This window comes from Vipera berus (genome assembly GCF_964194415.1).
Source record: "Vipera berus genome assembly, chromosome: 2".
Taxonomy (NCBI): Eukaryota; Metazoa; Chordata; class Lepidosauria; order Squamata; family Viperidae; genus Vipera; species Vipera berus.
Genome location: NC_138203.1, coordinates 262,982,449 through 262,996,682, shown reverse-complemented (window position 1 = coordinate 262,996,682; position 14,234 = coordinate 262,982,449). Strand labels below are relative to the sequence as shown.

At 44.9% G+C, this 14,234-nt stretch overlaps 1 protein-coding gene across 2 annotated transcripts in view; it reads left to right on the top strand.

Moving 5' to 3' along the window:
* The window catches only part of LOC308663789 (laminin subunit beta-1-like), an 88,087-nt gene that overhangs the window by 23,704 nt on the left and 50,149 nt on the right, over positions 1 to 14,234 (top strand). For both annotated transcript variants that reach the window (XM_081320482.1, XM_081320483.1), the window contains 7 exons: positions 1,951 to 2,153; positions 2,372 to 2,492; positions 3,438 to 3,626; positions 4,992 to 5,171; positions 7,707 to 7,819; positions 7,908 to 7,987; positions 10,885 to 11,041. In XM_081320482.1, coding sequence (XP_081176608.1) covers positions 1,951 to 2,153; positions 2,372 to 2,492; positions 3,438 to 3,626; positions 4,992 to 5,171; positions 7,707 to 7,819; positions 7,908 to 7,987; positions 10,885 to 11,041 — 1,043 coding nt within the window. The remainder of the gene's footprint in view (positions 1 to 1,950; positions 2,154 to 2,371; positions 2,493 to 3,437; positions 3,627 to 4,991; positions 5,172 to 7,706; positions 7,820 to 7,907; positions 7,988 to 10,884; positions 11,042 to 14,234) is intronic.

Below are 14,234 nucleotides of genomic sequence, written 5' to 3'. Positions count from 1 at the left end.
AAAATCTTAGCTTGAGTGTGGGTTGGTTTTCCGAACGCTTCATTATCAGGCTAGGTACCCTGTTTTCCCGAAAGTAAGGCCTACCTTGAAAATAAGCCCTAGCTTGATTTTGGGGGGGTGGGTCTAATATAAGCCCTATCCCAAAAATAAGCCCTAGGTTTGGGACTCCTAAAAATCAAGGGGGGAATGAATCTGCCCCATGCACCCCGCACCCACTTACCTTGCAGCCAGTCCTCTTCTCGTCGACCCACTTCTTCTGCGGCGTCTTCTGCAGCAAGGCCTGCATTTTGCAGTCAGAGGCCTTTCCAAGAAGGCCACTGCAGCCGAGAATCGAGCTATGGATTCATTCCATAGCTCGGTTCTGCAAGAGATCTGCAGCTGAGGACTGAGCTATGGATCGAATCTATAGCTCGGTACTCATCTGCAGAGGCCTTCCGGAAAGGCTTGACTGCAAAATGCAGGCTGGAATGCAGCTGCAGCATGAAGCTGCTCTTTCGGCCCAAGAAGAAGGGGGCAAGCTGGGTGGGGCTGTCGGTGCCGGAGGGGAGTAAGACATCCCCCAAAAGTAAGCCCTGGTGCATCTTTTGGAGGCAAAAAATAATAATTTATAAGACCCGGTCTGATTTTTGGGGAAAATAAGGAAATTCAGAGGAATTTAAGGAAAGTCTTTTCCCTAAACTCCACTGAAGATGTTACCTAGCCTGGTAATGAAAGGTTCAGAAACCAACCCACAAGCTCGGAAAACAAACCTCCACCCTCACGAGAGTCATTCCCCAAACAAGGAAGGGAATAGAGGACTTTTTAATAAAGAAAGGGCATCAGTGCTCCAACACTGGAAGTTTTTAAGAAGAGACTGGACAGCCATTTGTCCGAAATGCTATAGGGTTTCCTGCCTGAGCAGGGGGTTGGACTAGATGACCTCTAAGGTCCCTTCCAACTTTTTTATTATTATTGTTATAGAACTTTTATTCATAAAACATGAAACTCAGTCAACTGAACACTCAAATTGACTGGCACTAATGGTTGACACGGGTTGCTGCCAGCATCCTAGGTGTCAACCAGGTATCTTCTTAAAATGTAAGATGTTCTGAGTAGCACAGTGTTTTGCTGGAGTTATTGCAGGAAGCTGCAATTTCTTGATGTGTTTTGCAAAGTTTTTGGACATAGTTCCCAGTGCCCCAATGACAATGGGGATCACTGTTACGCGTTTCATCCATAATCGCGCAGTTTCAATGGCCAAGTCGTGGTATTTCATATTTTTTCCTATTATTATTATTATTATTATTATTATTATTATTATTATTATTATTATTATTATTATTATTATTATTAAGATCACTGAGTGGAATGTGAGAATGACCTTGGTAGATGGGAGGAAAGAGATGTTGACTAGGCAACAATCAGATAAAAGCGGGAGGAGCTCACAACGGAGTAATTAGACAGTAAAAAGAAACAGTGGGAGATTTGTACATTCAGACTTGCAAGATTCTATCAGTGTAGGCTCATAATAAAACTGAATTAGTTAATCTTGTCATGTTCCCACTCTGGTCGACTTGGGAGGCTGACCACTACCTTGAATTGGATTGGCACTTGGTTTAATCTAACAGGGCTTTTTGTAAGCTACAATAACACAGTACTGTACTGTGTTATATGCCAGCTTTTCAATTTATTTATTTATTTGTAAAATTTATAGGCTGCCCATCTCACCTCAAGGCATCCTCTAGATGTGTTGGACAATCACACCCTGTCCAATATGGACATGAAGGGAATTTTTATTCAACACTTTGGAAGAGATACATTTGGGAAAAGGTGGCCCTGTTTATATTATTGTGCTTCCTGCCTTGTGACCATAAAAAGAAGGAAAGAGAATGGCAAGAAGATAGAAAAGGGGGAGGCTGAAGAGTCTGTAAAAGCTAAACTACTGCTTCAACAATTCCCTCTCTTGCCCAGATTTGTTACGTGTCACCAACTTGCGGGTGAACTTCACAAAGCTGCATACGCTGGGAGACAATTTGTTAGACTCACGATATCAAGTACTGCAGAAATACTACTATGCAGTATATGAGATGGTGCTTCGAGGAAGCTGCTTCTGTTATGGACATGCCTCCGAGTGTGCCCCCTTCACAGGATCAGCTAACCCAGTTGAAGGCATGGTAAGTTGCTCTGTGGGAGGCAAGGAGAAAATCAGGGTGATGAGAAAATCGACAACCACAATAACCTTATGTGAGCTTAGCTTGTATCTGGAGTTTTCTGCACCTACAATAGGAATTCATGCTCTTTTTAAAAAAATATCTCTATGCTGGGAGAGGCTCTCTCGCTAATTGGTGTGCAAAGCCTTGTAAACCTATTTTACCTGTCTCCTCTGCTCCAGATCCATGGACGGTGTGTCTGTAAGCATCACACGAAGGGTCTCAACTGTCAGCTCTGCAAGGATTTCCATCAGGACTTGCCTTGGAGTCCAGCCGAGGTCCACGATCCACATGCTTGCAAAGGTGTGGGGTGAAGGCTGGGCCATTGTGTATGCATGGAGCAGTGAGGGATTGCATAGTAAACCAGTAAACCAGCAGGGAGATCAGTCTCTAATCTACATGGTAACATCACTGGCTTTGTGCGGTTGCATAGCCAAGACCAGGAGCCTTAGAACGGTTTAATCGTGGGTGTACTTACTGATTTATTAAACTATATAGGAAGTTTTTGACTTGCAACTACAATTGGGAGCAGAATTTCCATTGCTAAGCAAGGCGGTTGCTAAGTCAATCATGCCCGATTTTATGATCTTTCCCCCCCCCCACGATTGTTAAGTGAGTCATGCAGTCGTTAAGTGAATTTGGCTTCTCCCACTGACTTTGCTTATCGGAGGCCACGTGGGGAAGATCGCAAAGGGTGATTCCCCTGACCCCAGGACATTGCAACCTTCATAAACGAATATCAGTTGCCAAGTGCCTGAATTCTGATCCTGCAACTGAGATGGTCATAAGTGCAAGGACTAGCTGTAAGTCACATTTTGGGGTGCTGTTGTAAGTTTGAATGGTCAGTAACGAATGGTTGTAAATCAAGGACTACCTGTATAGTATGCTGGATCTCCCATCGAGTTAAGAGCCAGGCACAGAGCCTCCTCTTTTGGACGGCCATCCAACCCTACTGCAGAAACTCCTGAAGCTTTCTCCACTCCGGTTGATGGCTCCTTCATCTTGGCTGCCTTGCTTCTTTGCGATACTCCTTGGGAGTATCCTATCGGAGCACCACAATTGTCATGACTTGAGACAATTCAGGACCCCAATTTTCATGTGAGGTGATAGTCTGTGTGTCACAGTTTATTTAGGCTCTATTGGAGTAAGCATTGTTAGATCAGGGAGATGTCTTGGGTGGTATCCATGGAGGAGAATGGACAGGAGCAAGATGCAGGCAACTGAATCCCTTTCCTGTCTTTTCCCCAGAGTGCAACTGCAATGAACATTCCCACCGGTGCCACTTTGACATAGCCGTCTACCTGGCTACAGGTAACTCCAGTGGTGGGGTCTGCGATGAGTGCCAGCACAACACCATGGGCCGCCACTGCCAGAACTGCAAGCCGTTCTTCTACCGCAACCCACTGGCTGACATCAGGGCCAAAACAGCATGCATTCGTAAGTGTGTCGTTTTCTCCTTGTATACACCCCAGGCGTAAAGAGGAAGCGATTTGAATCTATACACGATTGAAAGTGGGTGGCTTCGCCATTTGCTTTGGGAAACGCCCCGTAGAACTGAAAAGTTTCCATTTTTTCATTGACCTTTTTTTTCTTCTTCCTCCCATTCAATTGTGTCTGATTCTTGGACATTATCTGGGCAAGTCCCTGCAGGCAATGTTTTTAGAAGTGGTTTGCCATTGTCTCCTTTCTAGGGCTTAGAGAAAGCGACTGGCCTTGGGTTACCCATCTGGCTTTGTGCCTGAAGCAGGGCAAAAAGTCACAGTCTCTCGGTTTCTAGCATGAGACCTTAACCACTACACCACTATGCTGGCTCTCTCGACCCTGACACTATTTTAAATTCCCATTAGTTAAATTGCTAGGAATTTTTAAACTTGTCGGTGATTGGGTGCTACCCTTTTTAGCACTTCCAGGATGCATGGATCCGTACAAAGAGCATTGTTGCTTGTAAGATCCTATGGGAGCTTTCCTCCAGGGGAAAAGACTTGAAGTAGATTATGTAATAAACAGCCAGAACTCAGTAGAAATGAAAACTGCAGAGAAAGGTCTGTGCATTTGATTCCTGGGTGCTTCCATACAAAATGTTTTGTGCTGGAAGACTCTGTACTCTACGATCCCATCACGTTCTCTTGTTTAGCAATTAGTTCAGCTCAGTTCTGAAACCAGTGTTCAGTCGAGCTTTTTGATTGAAACAAAAGCCTGAAATTGCTCACAAGGTTTCCCTTTGGATTCTCTTTTTGTGGGTCTTTTCGTGGCTCGTGACGTATCAACACCAGGAGTTTTTTGCAGGGTCAGAAGTTTAATAAGGTGGCCACCCCTTTTTAATACTGTACTTGGTTGGCCAGAAAGTGCCAGTCTAAGATCCTATGTGGCAAAATGCAAAGATCCAGTTCCTGGACATTTTTCAGAGAACCAAACTTTTGCTTTTCTTGTGCATCGAGCACAACCAAAAGGCACGTTCCAGTATGCTTGTGTGTCATACTCCTTTCTCCAAGAATGTTTTCTTCTCCTTAGAGGGGAAAATGAGAGAAACATGAACGGGCCAAGTGTCAACAGGCACCCAGAAAATCTTTTTAAAAATTTGTAAAACCCAAAGTTAGCCCTGGTCTTCCTGAGGCTGATCCCACCTGAAGGAAGTTACTAACAAATAACTATTTCTGGAAGTCGCCATCAATGAGGGTTGGTTTTAGGGAGCCTTTGGCAGGTTCTGCAGATGAAATGAAGAGTGGTAGGGCGTTGTTCTGCCTCTCCAGTTTACCAATGTCTTCCGCCCCACACAGACACGTTTTCTCTTTCATCTCGTAGCCTGTGACTGTGACCCAGCAGGCTCTTTGGATGGAGGTGTGTGTGACAGTCACACAGACACAACGCTGGGCATGATTGCGGGGCAGTGTCGCTGCAAAGAGAACGTCAGAGGTGTGCGTTGTGACAGCTGCCAAGACGGCTTTTATGGCCTGAGCTTCAGTCATCCTCTCGGCTGCCAACGTAAGTTATACAAGGCTGTCTCTGGAAACCGTGTGGCTGCAGGAATAGAGACTGCAGGTAGTCCTTGACTTACGACCGCAAGGGAGCCCAACCTTTCTGTTGTTCAGCGAGACATTTGTTAAGACATTTTACGACCTTTCTTGGCACAGCTGCTAAGGGACTCACCACAGTGGTTAAATTAGTAACCAAGTTTTTAAGTGAATTCGTTTGTCAGAAGGTCACAAAAGGGGATCGCATGATATTGCAACCGTCGTAAATATGAACCAGTTGCCAAGCATCTGAATTTTGATCCCGTGACCACGGGGAATGCTGCAACGGTCGTAAGTGGGAAAAACGGTCCTAAGCCACTTTTTCCAGCGCCGCTGTAACTTTGAAACAGTCACTAAATGAACTTTTGTAAGTCGAGGACTACCTGTACCCTACGGTATCACACTTCTTGAGTCCTAGGAGAGCACAGTAATGCTAGAAAAGCTACCTTTTTTCCCTTGGTTTCATGGGTATGCAATACATCTATTTTTATTTGTTTCATTTCATGCATTCATTTATTCTCACACTCGTTTATTCCAAGCCTCACTCCTTCCCTCTGTTGTGGTCTTCACCGGATGGGTTCTCCAGTATAGATGTTGACTTCCACCATCTACCATCAAGATTTTCACATAAAGCTTTTAAGTACCAAAGGCAATGTATAAACTAGGTTATCAACGTTAGTCATGAGACTATAGTCACTGAGACTATATTACGCCAGTCAATTTTGGCAGATTTGGGCCAGTGTGCCACAAGGGGAACAGTGGTCCGGTTTTATCCCAAGGGTCTTGTGCTATTCTGCGCAAGCCAGGGTTTGCTAATCTGAAGACTTCCTTGTAAGCCAATGCACTTTAACACTGCTTACACCCCATGTACTGTATATGTGCTAAGGATACATTGCTTTAATTAATTTTTTTTTAAAAAAGAGGATATAAAAATAAGCACGCTGCAGAGTGAAACACCAGCATCAATCTAGATTTTTAGCAGTGCTTCTGGAGCCTGGGCCCTTGTAGTCCCCAGACAGGCTTCATAGAAGATTCAAAAAAAGTGAAACTTGGTGCTTTGTTTGCCTTCACATCAAATGAGAATAAAGCTGGAGTTAGGCTTCAGCACGATCGCACGTCTGGGAACGTATGTGTCTGTCGTTCAGAGACAGTTGCATAGCTATTGCATTCATACTTCTGCTAATGTTAATGTTGTGGATAGGGGGCCCTCAAATTGCCTGACCCCCAACTGGAAGTCGGATCAACCAATCAGCCTGCAGGACACACATCTCCATGCAACACATCGTTGAGATTTAAGAGGTGTGCGCATTGGCCTGTCTGTAATCATCTACATGCTTACCCATAGCATAGAAATGCGTCAATACCTACGTGCAGTTCTGGACAATTCTAAATCAAGCTTAGTTGGCCATACTCAACATGACAGCCATTCTTTGAGAGAACGTCTAACATGCTCTCAACATTCCCGATGTGTCCACTGGTTTAGAGAGATTAGGAAACCAGGCTTTATTAGTGCAGCTTCCAGTATCTTTTATGCAGCCCAATTTTCCCCCTCTGTCTATATTTACTTAAACCGCACTCCGTAATCTTCAGTGTTTTTTCTTTAGGCAAAACAACTGTGGAATGAAAATTCTTTAGAAATTACTTCTTTGGAGCCAGGCGAAGAAACATTTTGTACTACGTGAATTCTCTTAGCAGAAATCTGAATGTTGTGGTTGTACCATGTTGGGTGGAGCAAAGCAGTTGGGCGTTCCCTCTAACTTTGCAGCCGTCGAGTCTGCTAGGCTGGGCTTTGGGGAGGGGAGATGTTTAAGTAGAGAAATGTGTGCCTCAAACCTCATTGCAACACAATCTTGGAGGTGCTTTGCAAGCTGTAAAGTGAGGGTTGAGGGTTGCATGTCATTCATGAGCTGTGAGGTCCTTGGTGCTCTCTGAGCTTGGTTATTTTCTTGCAGACGTTTCATTACCCAACTAGGTAACGTCATGAGTGCTAGAAGGAAGTCGGGTTGTTTTCTATTTATATACAAGTGGCTTGCCCTGTCACTGTTGGTGGGCATGTCCTTGGTAGGCTATTGTTTAATGTTTGATTGTTTGTCTGAGTTGGTAGTTCCTTGATTGAAATATTGCGTACTGCTTGATTATGGGTCTAGTATTAATCGCAGTATTAATCTCTGCTTATATGGATGTAGATTGCTGGCAAGGAAATGTTATGCTCTTTTAGTTGTTTTTTTTATTGTCTCATTTGAATGGTATGTTGTTTATCTCTATGTGCCTGTTGAAGGGAGCAGAGAAAGCAAACCCATTTCCTTCTAGGACTGATGATGTTAGCTAGTTGGGTAATGAAACATCTGCAAGAAAGCAAGCAAACTCAGAGAGCGCCAGAGACCTCACAGTTCAACGCTGAGCTATAAATATTCTCTTCTGTCCGTCCTCATGAGGTTTAGGTTGCTACCCCACTTTTTAAAGACCAGACACAGATCCCGTGGAAACTATTGGTATGTGTTCTCAGCCTGCAGGTGTGACCCTCGTGGGATCACCACAGATAGCAGCCCCTGTGACCAGATCAGCGGTGATTGCTTTTGCAAGCGTTTTGTAACTGGGCAATACTGTGACCAGTGTTTGGTGAGTGAGGGTTGTTATCGCTTGGATTTGTGCTGTGCATCCTTTGAGCCTAGTTCCTAATGAGTGTGTTGGTCCTTCTCTTTCACAGCCTGAATACTGGGGTTTGAGCTATGATGTGGCAGGCTGCCGAAGCTGTGCTTGTGATTTTGGAGGTGCCTACAACAATAGGTAGGACTGCAGTGAACAGACACACAAGGGCAGAAGGAGAAACATTTTAAGTGGCTCTCGAGACAGAGACCGTCTGCTGCTCCACAGCTGAGGATTCTGAATTGACAGAAAATAGAGTTTCACTTATCGTCTCTGTGGCTAGTGGTCAGATTGCATAACAACACCAACACCCTGAAGCAGTTTCACAGCAACAGCACTAACGTTCTTCAGCCTTGCGCACAAATAGGGATTGTAAGCTTTTTTTGGTACCGAAAATACATTCACACTTTTTTTTTAACTTTCATGTTAACGGGTTAACTTTCACCTTAACTTTTTAAAAACTGGTTTCATGTTTTCTAAATTTGACTGTAAACAATGCAGCTTATGATTTTATAAGATACTCCTTGCTATGCTTCTGCGTTGCTGTGAACTGTAACCCTGCTATGACCTAATATCTCTAGACAAATGCTTATCCACTCATTTGTTTATTCAAATTAACAAAGAGGTGGAGAACGCTTCCATTTCATGCAGCTTGGAGACTTTTTTCTTTCTTTCTGCACTGAGTGAAATTTCACAAAATGATGAAGCTGTGAATGCTCCAACACTGGAAGTTTTTAAGAAGAGACTGGACAGCCATTTTGTCCGAAATGGTATAGGGTTTCCTGCCTGAGCAGGGGGTTGGACTAGATGACCTCCAAGGTCCCTTCCAACTTTATTATTATTATTATTATTATGACTTATACCCTAATGCAGGGGTAGGCAACCTTGGCTCTTTTATGACTCGTGGACTTCAACTCCCAGAATTCCTGAGCCAGCATGGCTCCGCTTGGAAACCTCTCCCTTTCCCCTCAGCATGGCTGGCTCAGGAATTCTGGGAGTTGAAGTCCACGAATCATAAAAGAGCCAAGGTTGCCTACCCCTGGCCTAATGAATTTGGGAGAACTATCAAGGAACCAGACCAAAGTGCTTTGGGAACAGAAGGTAGTCCTTGGGGTCCACTTTACTGTATTCTGAGTGTCTCTCACAGGGCCGTGCTTAGCTTAGCAATAGTTATGGTAAAAGTTCCCCTCTGGGTCCTAGCGCTCTCCACGTTATACTTCTTTCTGGTTGGGTGAACCAATCACCTGATGAGACGAAGTCATAGAGAAATACAGGGTAGTACCTCAACATATGACCATAATGGAGACCAAGACAGTTGTTAAGTGAGTTGTGTCCCATTTTACAACCTTTTGGCCACAGTTATTAATCGCTGCAGTTGTTAAGTTAGTAACGTGTTTATTAAGTGCATTTAGCTTTCCCATTGCTTTCACTGGTTAGAAAGTTGCCAAAAGTGATCACATGACCCAGGGTCAGTGCAAGTGTCATAATTACATTGTAGTTGCCAAATGTCCAAAATATGGTCACGTGACTGTGGGACTGCTGCAACGGCCGTAAGTGTGAAAAACAATCACGTCACTTTTTTTCAGTGCCGTTGTAACATTGAACCGTCACTATACAAATGGTTATAAGCTGAGGACTGTCTGTACATTCAGCTGTATGTCTGGGTCATCGAGCACCTCTGTGGATGGGGAAGGGGTGGGGTTGAGGTTATATCTCTGGGTTCTCACGCTAACACCTCTACCGAGCCTCTCGGCCAATTTTCTTCCCACTCAGCTGCCAAGATCTCAACTCACAACACAGCTATTTCGAGATATAAGATGCAAACGCTCCTTGGGACTTGGCGGTGGGCCAGTTTCCCCTTGAACCTTCCAGGAACGTGGCATTCCCCTTTTTCTGCAGCTGGCAAGCTGCCTCTAGTGTCCTATGACCTTATACAAGGCTCAGGGCAGCCAAGCAGACAAAAAAAATGTTTTTCTCATCACAAACCTAAACATGGCAAGGCAAGAAAAAGATTGCAAGAGAGGGTGTGGGTGGAATTTTGGCACTTCAGTAGCGGGAGCATCGGCTGTCTGCTGTGATAACATCCATTGTGTTTTGCAAGACGGAATCTGAGAATTTGGGGAGAGCCACACAGTGCTGTAAAAAAATGTGATACTCCTTATTGCATCCTTATTGCGTTCGGAACAGACTGACTTGGCCTTGAATTGTTGCTTGTAAAGGCAAAGCGTAATTGAACCAGGATACCTTGTTTGAAGATGCCTTTGATACTCGGGCTCTCTTCCTGACCCAAAATAAGCAGACTGGGTCAATGTTGTCACCACCTCCACGTCTCCATCCTTTCTTTGAAGTTCTTTGTCCATTTGTCCTGAATGTCACGATCTTGTATGGTTACTCCTATTAGTCTGGATTGTTAATTATGAATATTGGTGACAAGCCCCATAGTAGGCGTACCACAAGACTGCAGTAAGAAATGTTAGGAGAGGACCTGTCCTTTAATACTATATACTATGCCTGTTTGTATTACAGGTAGTTCTCGACTTACAAACATTCATTTAGCAACCATTTCAATTGATATTGGCACTGGAAAAACGTGACTTAACAACCAGCCTTACAACCATCGTAGCATCCCGACGGTCACGTGATCAAAATTCAGCTCTATCCTTGGCAACTGGCCTGTCTTTATGATAATTGCAGCATTCACATGATCACTGTTTGCAGCCTTCCTAGCCACCTTCTGACAAGCAGAGTCAATAGGGGAATCTGGAGTTGCTTAACGATCACAGGGTTTCCTTCATTGCCGTGATTCATTAACAACCAAGGCAAAAAGGATTGTAAAATCGGGTGTGACTCATTTAACAATCGCTTTGCTTAGCAATGGAAATTCTGGTCCCAGTCGAGACAATAAGTCGAGGACTACTTGTATGAAGTCAGTGACACCGCTGAACAACGTTGGATGTTGTCTGCTTCTTGCCAGTCCCACTCCACTTAAGATTTAGCTAAAAGAGGTTTATTTTTGTTGTGGTGCCTTCTGTCTCCAGGTGCTCTATGAATGATGGCCAGTGTCCTTGTCGGCCCCACCTTATAGGCCGTCAGTGCAATGACGTGCAGCCAGGGTTTTTCTGTATGCCCTTGGACTACTACATGTATGAAGCCGAACGTGCCACTGGTCTTCCTCCTACCCATCAAGATCTCCCAGTAAGTGTGCCAGGCTAAGGAGAAGGGGACGAGCTTGTGGGACGAAAAACTGCTGTATCTCTGAGCAGCTTTGTCTGTGTCTAGAAAATCATTGTCATTTGTTTAAGGATTAAATAAGGAAGGAAAAGGAGGCAGGTGGTCTGAGGCTGGCTTAAGGCAAATTTGAAGAATGCTTGAGTGCTAGGGAATGCAGTCCATCTTCCTAGCTTACTAAAAGGTTGCAAGAGTCTATCCAGAGATGTTGTGTTACTCCCTGGAAAGTGTGTGACTGACAATTTTCGGCCTGATCTTTTTGAACTTGTGGAAAGCGATGAATCCCACCCACACTGCCAAATCTTGTTGGTGTGGAATGGAATGGAATGGAATGGAATGGAATGGAATGGAATGGAATGGAATGGAATGGAATGGAATGGAATAGAATAGAATAGAATAGAATAGAATAGAATAGAATAGAATAGAATAGAATAGAATAGAATAGAATAGAATAGAATAGAATAGAATAGAATAGAATAGAATAGAATAGGGCTGGAAGGGATCTTGGAGGTCTTCTAGTCCAGCCCCCTGCTCAAGCAGAAGAACCTATACCAGCGATGGCAAATCTTTTAGAGACCGAGTGCCCAAACTGCTACCCAAAACCCATTTATGTATCATTGGGTGCCGGGTGGGTGTGGCCAATTGGGTGGGCATGGCCCATTGGGTGGGTGTGGCTGCGATGGTAACGGCACACTGAGTGGGACTAAAAAGTTCAAACAATCAATTCCAACTTTGCAAGATCTTTTTTTCCCCACAAGAAGTTGATATTGATTGATTGAACCTTTTTTTTCCACACGGCAGTGGAGACCTAAAGCGAAAAGGTTTTATAAAACCCAGCTAAAGGCCTAGGACTGGGGCAACGGCGCATGTGCCCACAGAGAGGTCTCTGAGTGCCACCTCTGGCACGCGTGCCATAGGTTCGCCACCACAGACCTATACCATTTCAGACAGAAGTGGGAGAGCCATGCGTTGCCTGTCTGGTCCAAGAGATTGGTATATTTGCCCATGTATTTTTAAAATACATGATAGAGCCCACCCCAATCCTGAGAAACTGGTTGTCCCCCTCCCAAAACCATTACAAATTTATATATGTAATGGAAATCAACAGTTAAAACAATGAACTTATCAAAAGCATTATTCTTGTAACCGAAGGGTGAAATAACCACAGGAAGAGTGCTGCCCCAGCTTGTTTTCAAAGCACTTATAGAGTAGAGAATCTGTTCTCCAGACCAGCCCATAAAATGGGGGTGACTGTAGAGATGGCCTGGCCTGGCCCAGACCCCATACATTTTTCAAAGAGAGGTCCTGCCAACAGGCCATCTCTAAACGACCAGGCGGGCAGATTTAAGTTTGGCATAGCATTACCTGATGCATGGATTTCTTATCTCCTTAGGCACAAACTGAGTTCACATCTTGGTCTAAAAACACAACACTGAGATCCTCGTTATCTGTGCCTCAACAATGAATGACAAATTCCTCTGCGTGCTGCCCTTCTTTCCCTCTGATATGTTAATACACACCGTTTCCCCAGTAAAAGGCTTGGCAGTCACAGGCTGCCGAGGTTCCCCCTGTAGGTTCAGTGTAGTATGAGGCAGACATTCAGGCTCCCAACGACTGCACTCAATGGCTGATGCAAAGGGGATAGTGCTGGGATGTGTGTGCTTGTTTATTCATTTTTTAAATTTGGGTGTGTGTGTCTAAAATGTGGTTGTCATCCCTCCAAGTTAGTTGTTGTTCAGGCACTAAGTTGTGTCCAGAGGACCATAGCATGGCAGCCCCCCTCCGTCCTCCACTGTCTCCTAGAGCTTGCACAAATTCACATTCAATGTGTCGATGACACTGTCTAACCATCTCATCCTCTGCTGTCCCCTTCTCCTTTTACCTTCACTTTCCCAACATCAGAGTCTTTCCCAATGAGTCTTTTCTTCTCATTTGGTAGCCAAAATATTTGAGCTTCAGCTTCAATATCTGTCCATCCAAAGAAGAGTCAGGGCTGATTTCCTTTAGAATTGACCTCCAGGGTAGACCGAATGTGAAAACCAAAGACATGCAAGCTAATGCTTCTTTAATTGCAAGGTTATAGTTTTCACTGTCTGCATAATCTAAATGTGTCGTCCCCCCCCCCTGTTCCCGTTATCTTCATGAGAACTAGGGAGGTCTTTTCTGAGATGTTTAACAATTTTGATCTGGACATAGAATATTTTTTTTAAATCAAACCATTGTCTTGGCTGAGGTTCTTCCTCCCGTTCCTTATGATTATTCCTTCTGCCCATTGCATGGGCAGGAAACCATGACTGGTTTTTGGCAGTCGTGGTCCAAGATGGCTTTAGGGCTCTAAAGAGGGACTTGGGGCCACATGTGGCCATGGGATCCCAGGCTGCTGTCTCTGGCTTACTGAAGGAATCCAGGCGGCTCAAGCTAGGGATTCAGATCACACACTCTATGGGGCAGTTTTCCCCAGCCTTTCCATCTTTGCGGACTGGTGGGGGAGGAGGGGGAGGGAATGGTTACACATAGGAAGTGGGCGAGCACACATCCACGCAGCTCCATTTGCACAAATGGCAGGCACACACATTGCTTGCACAAATGGAGCTGTGCGCACGCACTCGCCCACTGCTTGTGCAAGTGGAGCTGCGTGCTTGTGTGTGCTCACCCATTGCTTCCACAGCCCAGTTCCAAAGGGGCCAGAGCCCAGGGCCATCGCTCGGGGGGTTGGGGACCTCTGGTATAGGGGACTGTGGTTCCTTTCCATTTTGCCCTTGCAGATTTTAGTTCATTTGGGTTGTTGGGTGGCCATGGCAGAAAGACACAGTTTGTTGTTGTTGTTAGTTGCGAAGTCATGTCCGACCCATTGCAACCCCACGGACAACGTTCCTCCAGGCCTTCCTGTCCTCTACCATCTTCTGGAGTCCATTTAGGCTCATGCCTACTGCTTCAGTGACTCCATCCAGCCACCTCATTCTCTGTCGTCCCCTTCTTCTATTGCCCTCAATCTTTCCCAGCATTAGGCTCTTCTCAAGTGAGTCCTTCCTTCTCATTAGGTGGCCAAAGTATTTGGGTTTTAGCTTCAGGATCTGGCCTTCTAAAGAGCAGTCAGGGTTGATCTCCTCTAGGACTGACCGGTTTGATCGCCTTGCAGTCCAAGGGACTCGCAGGAGTC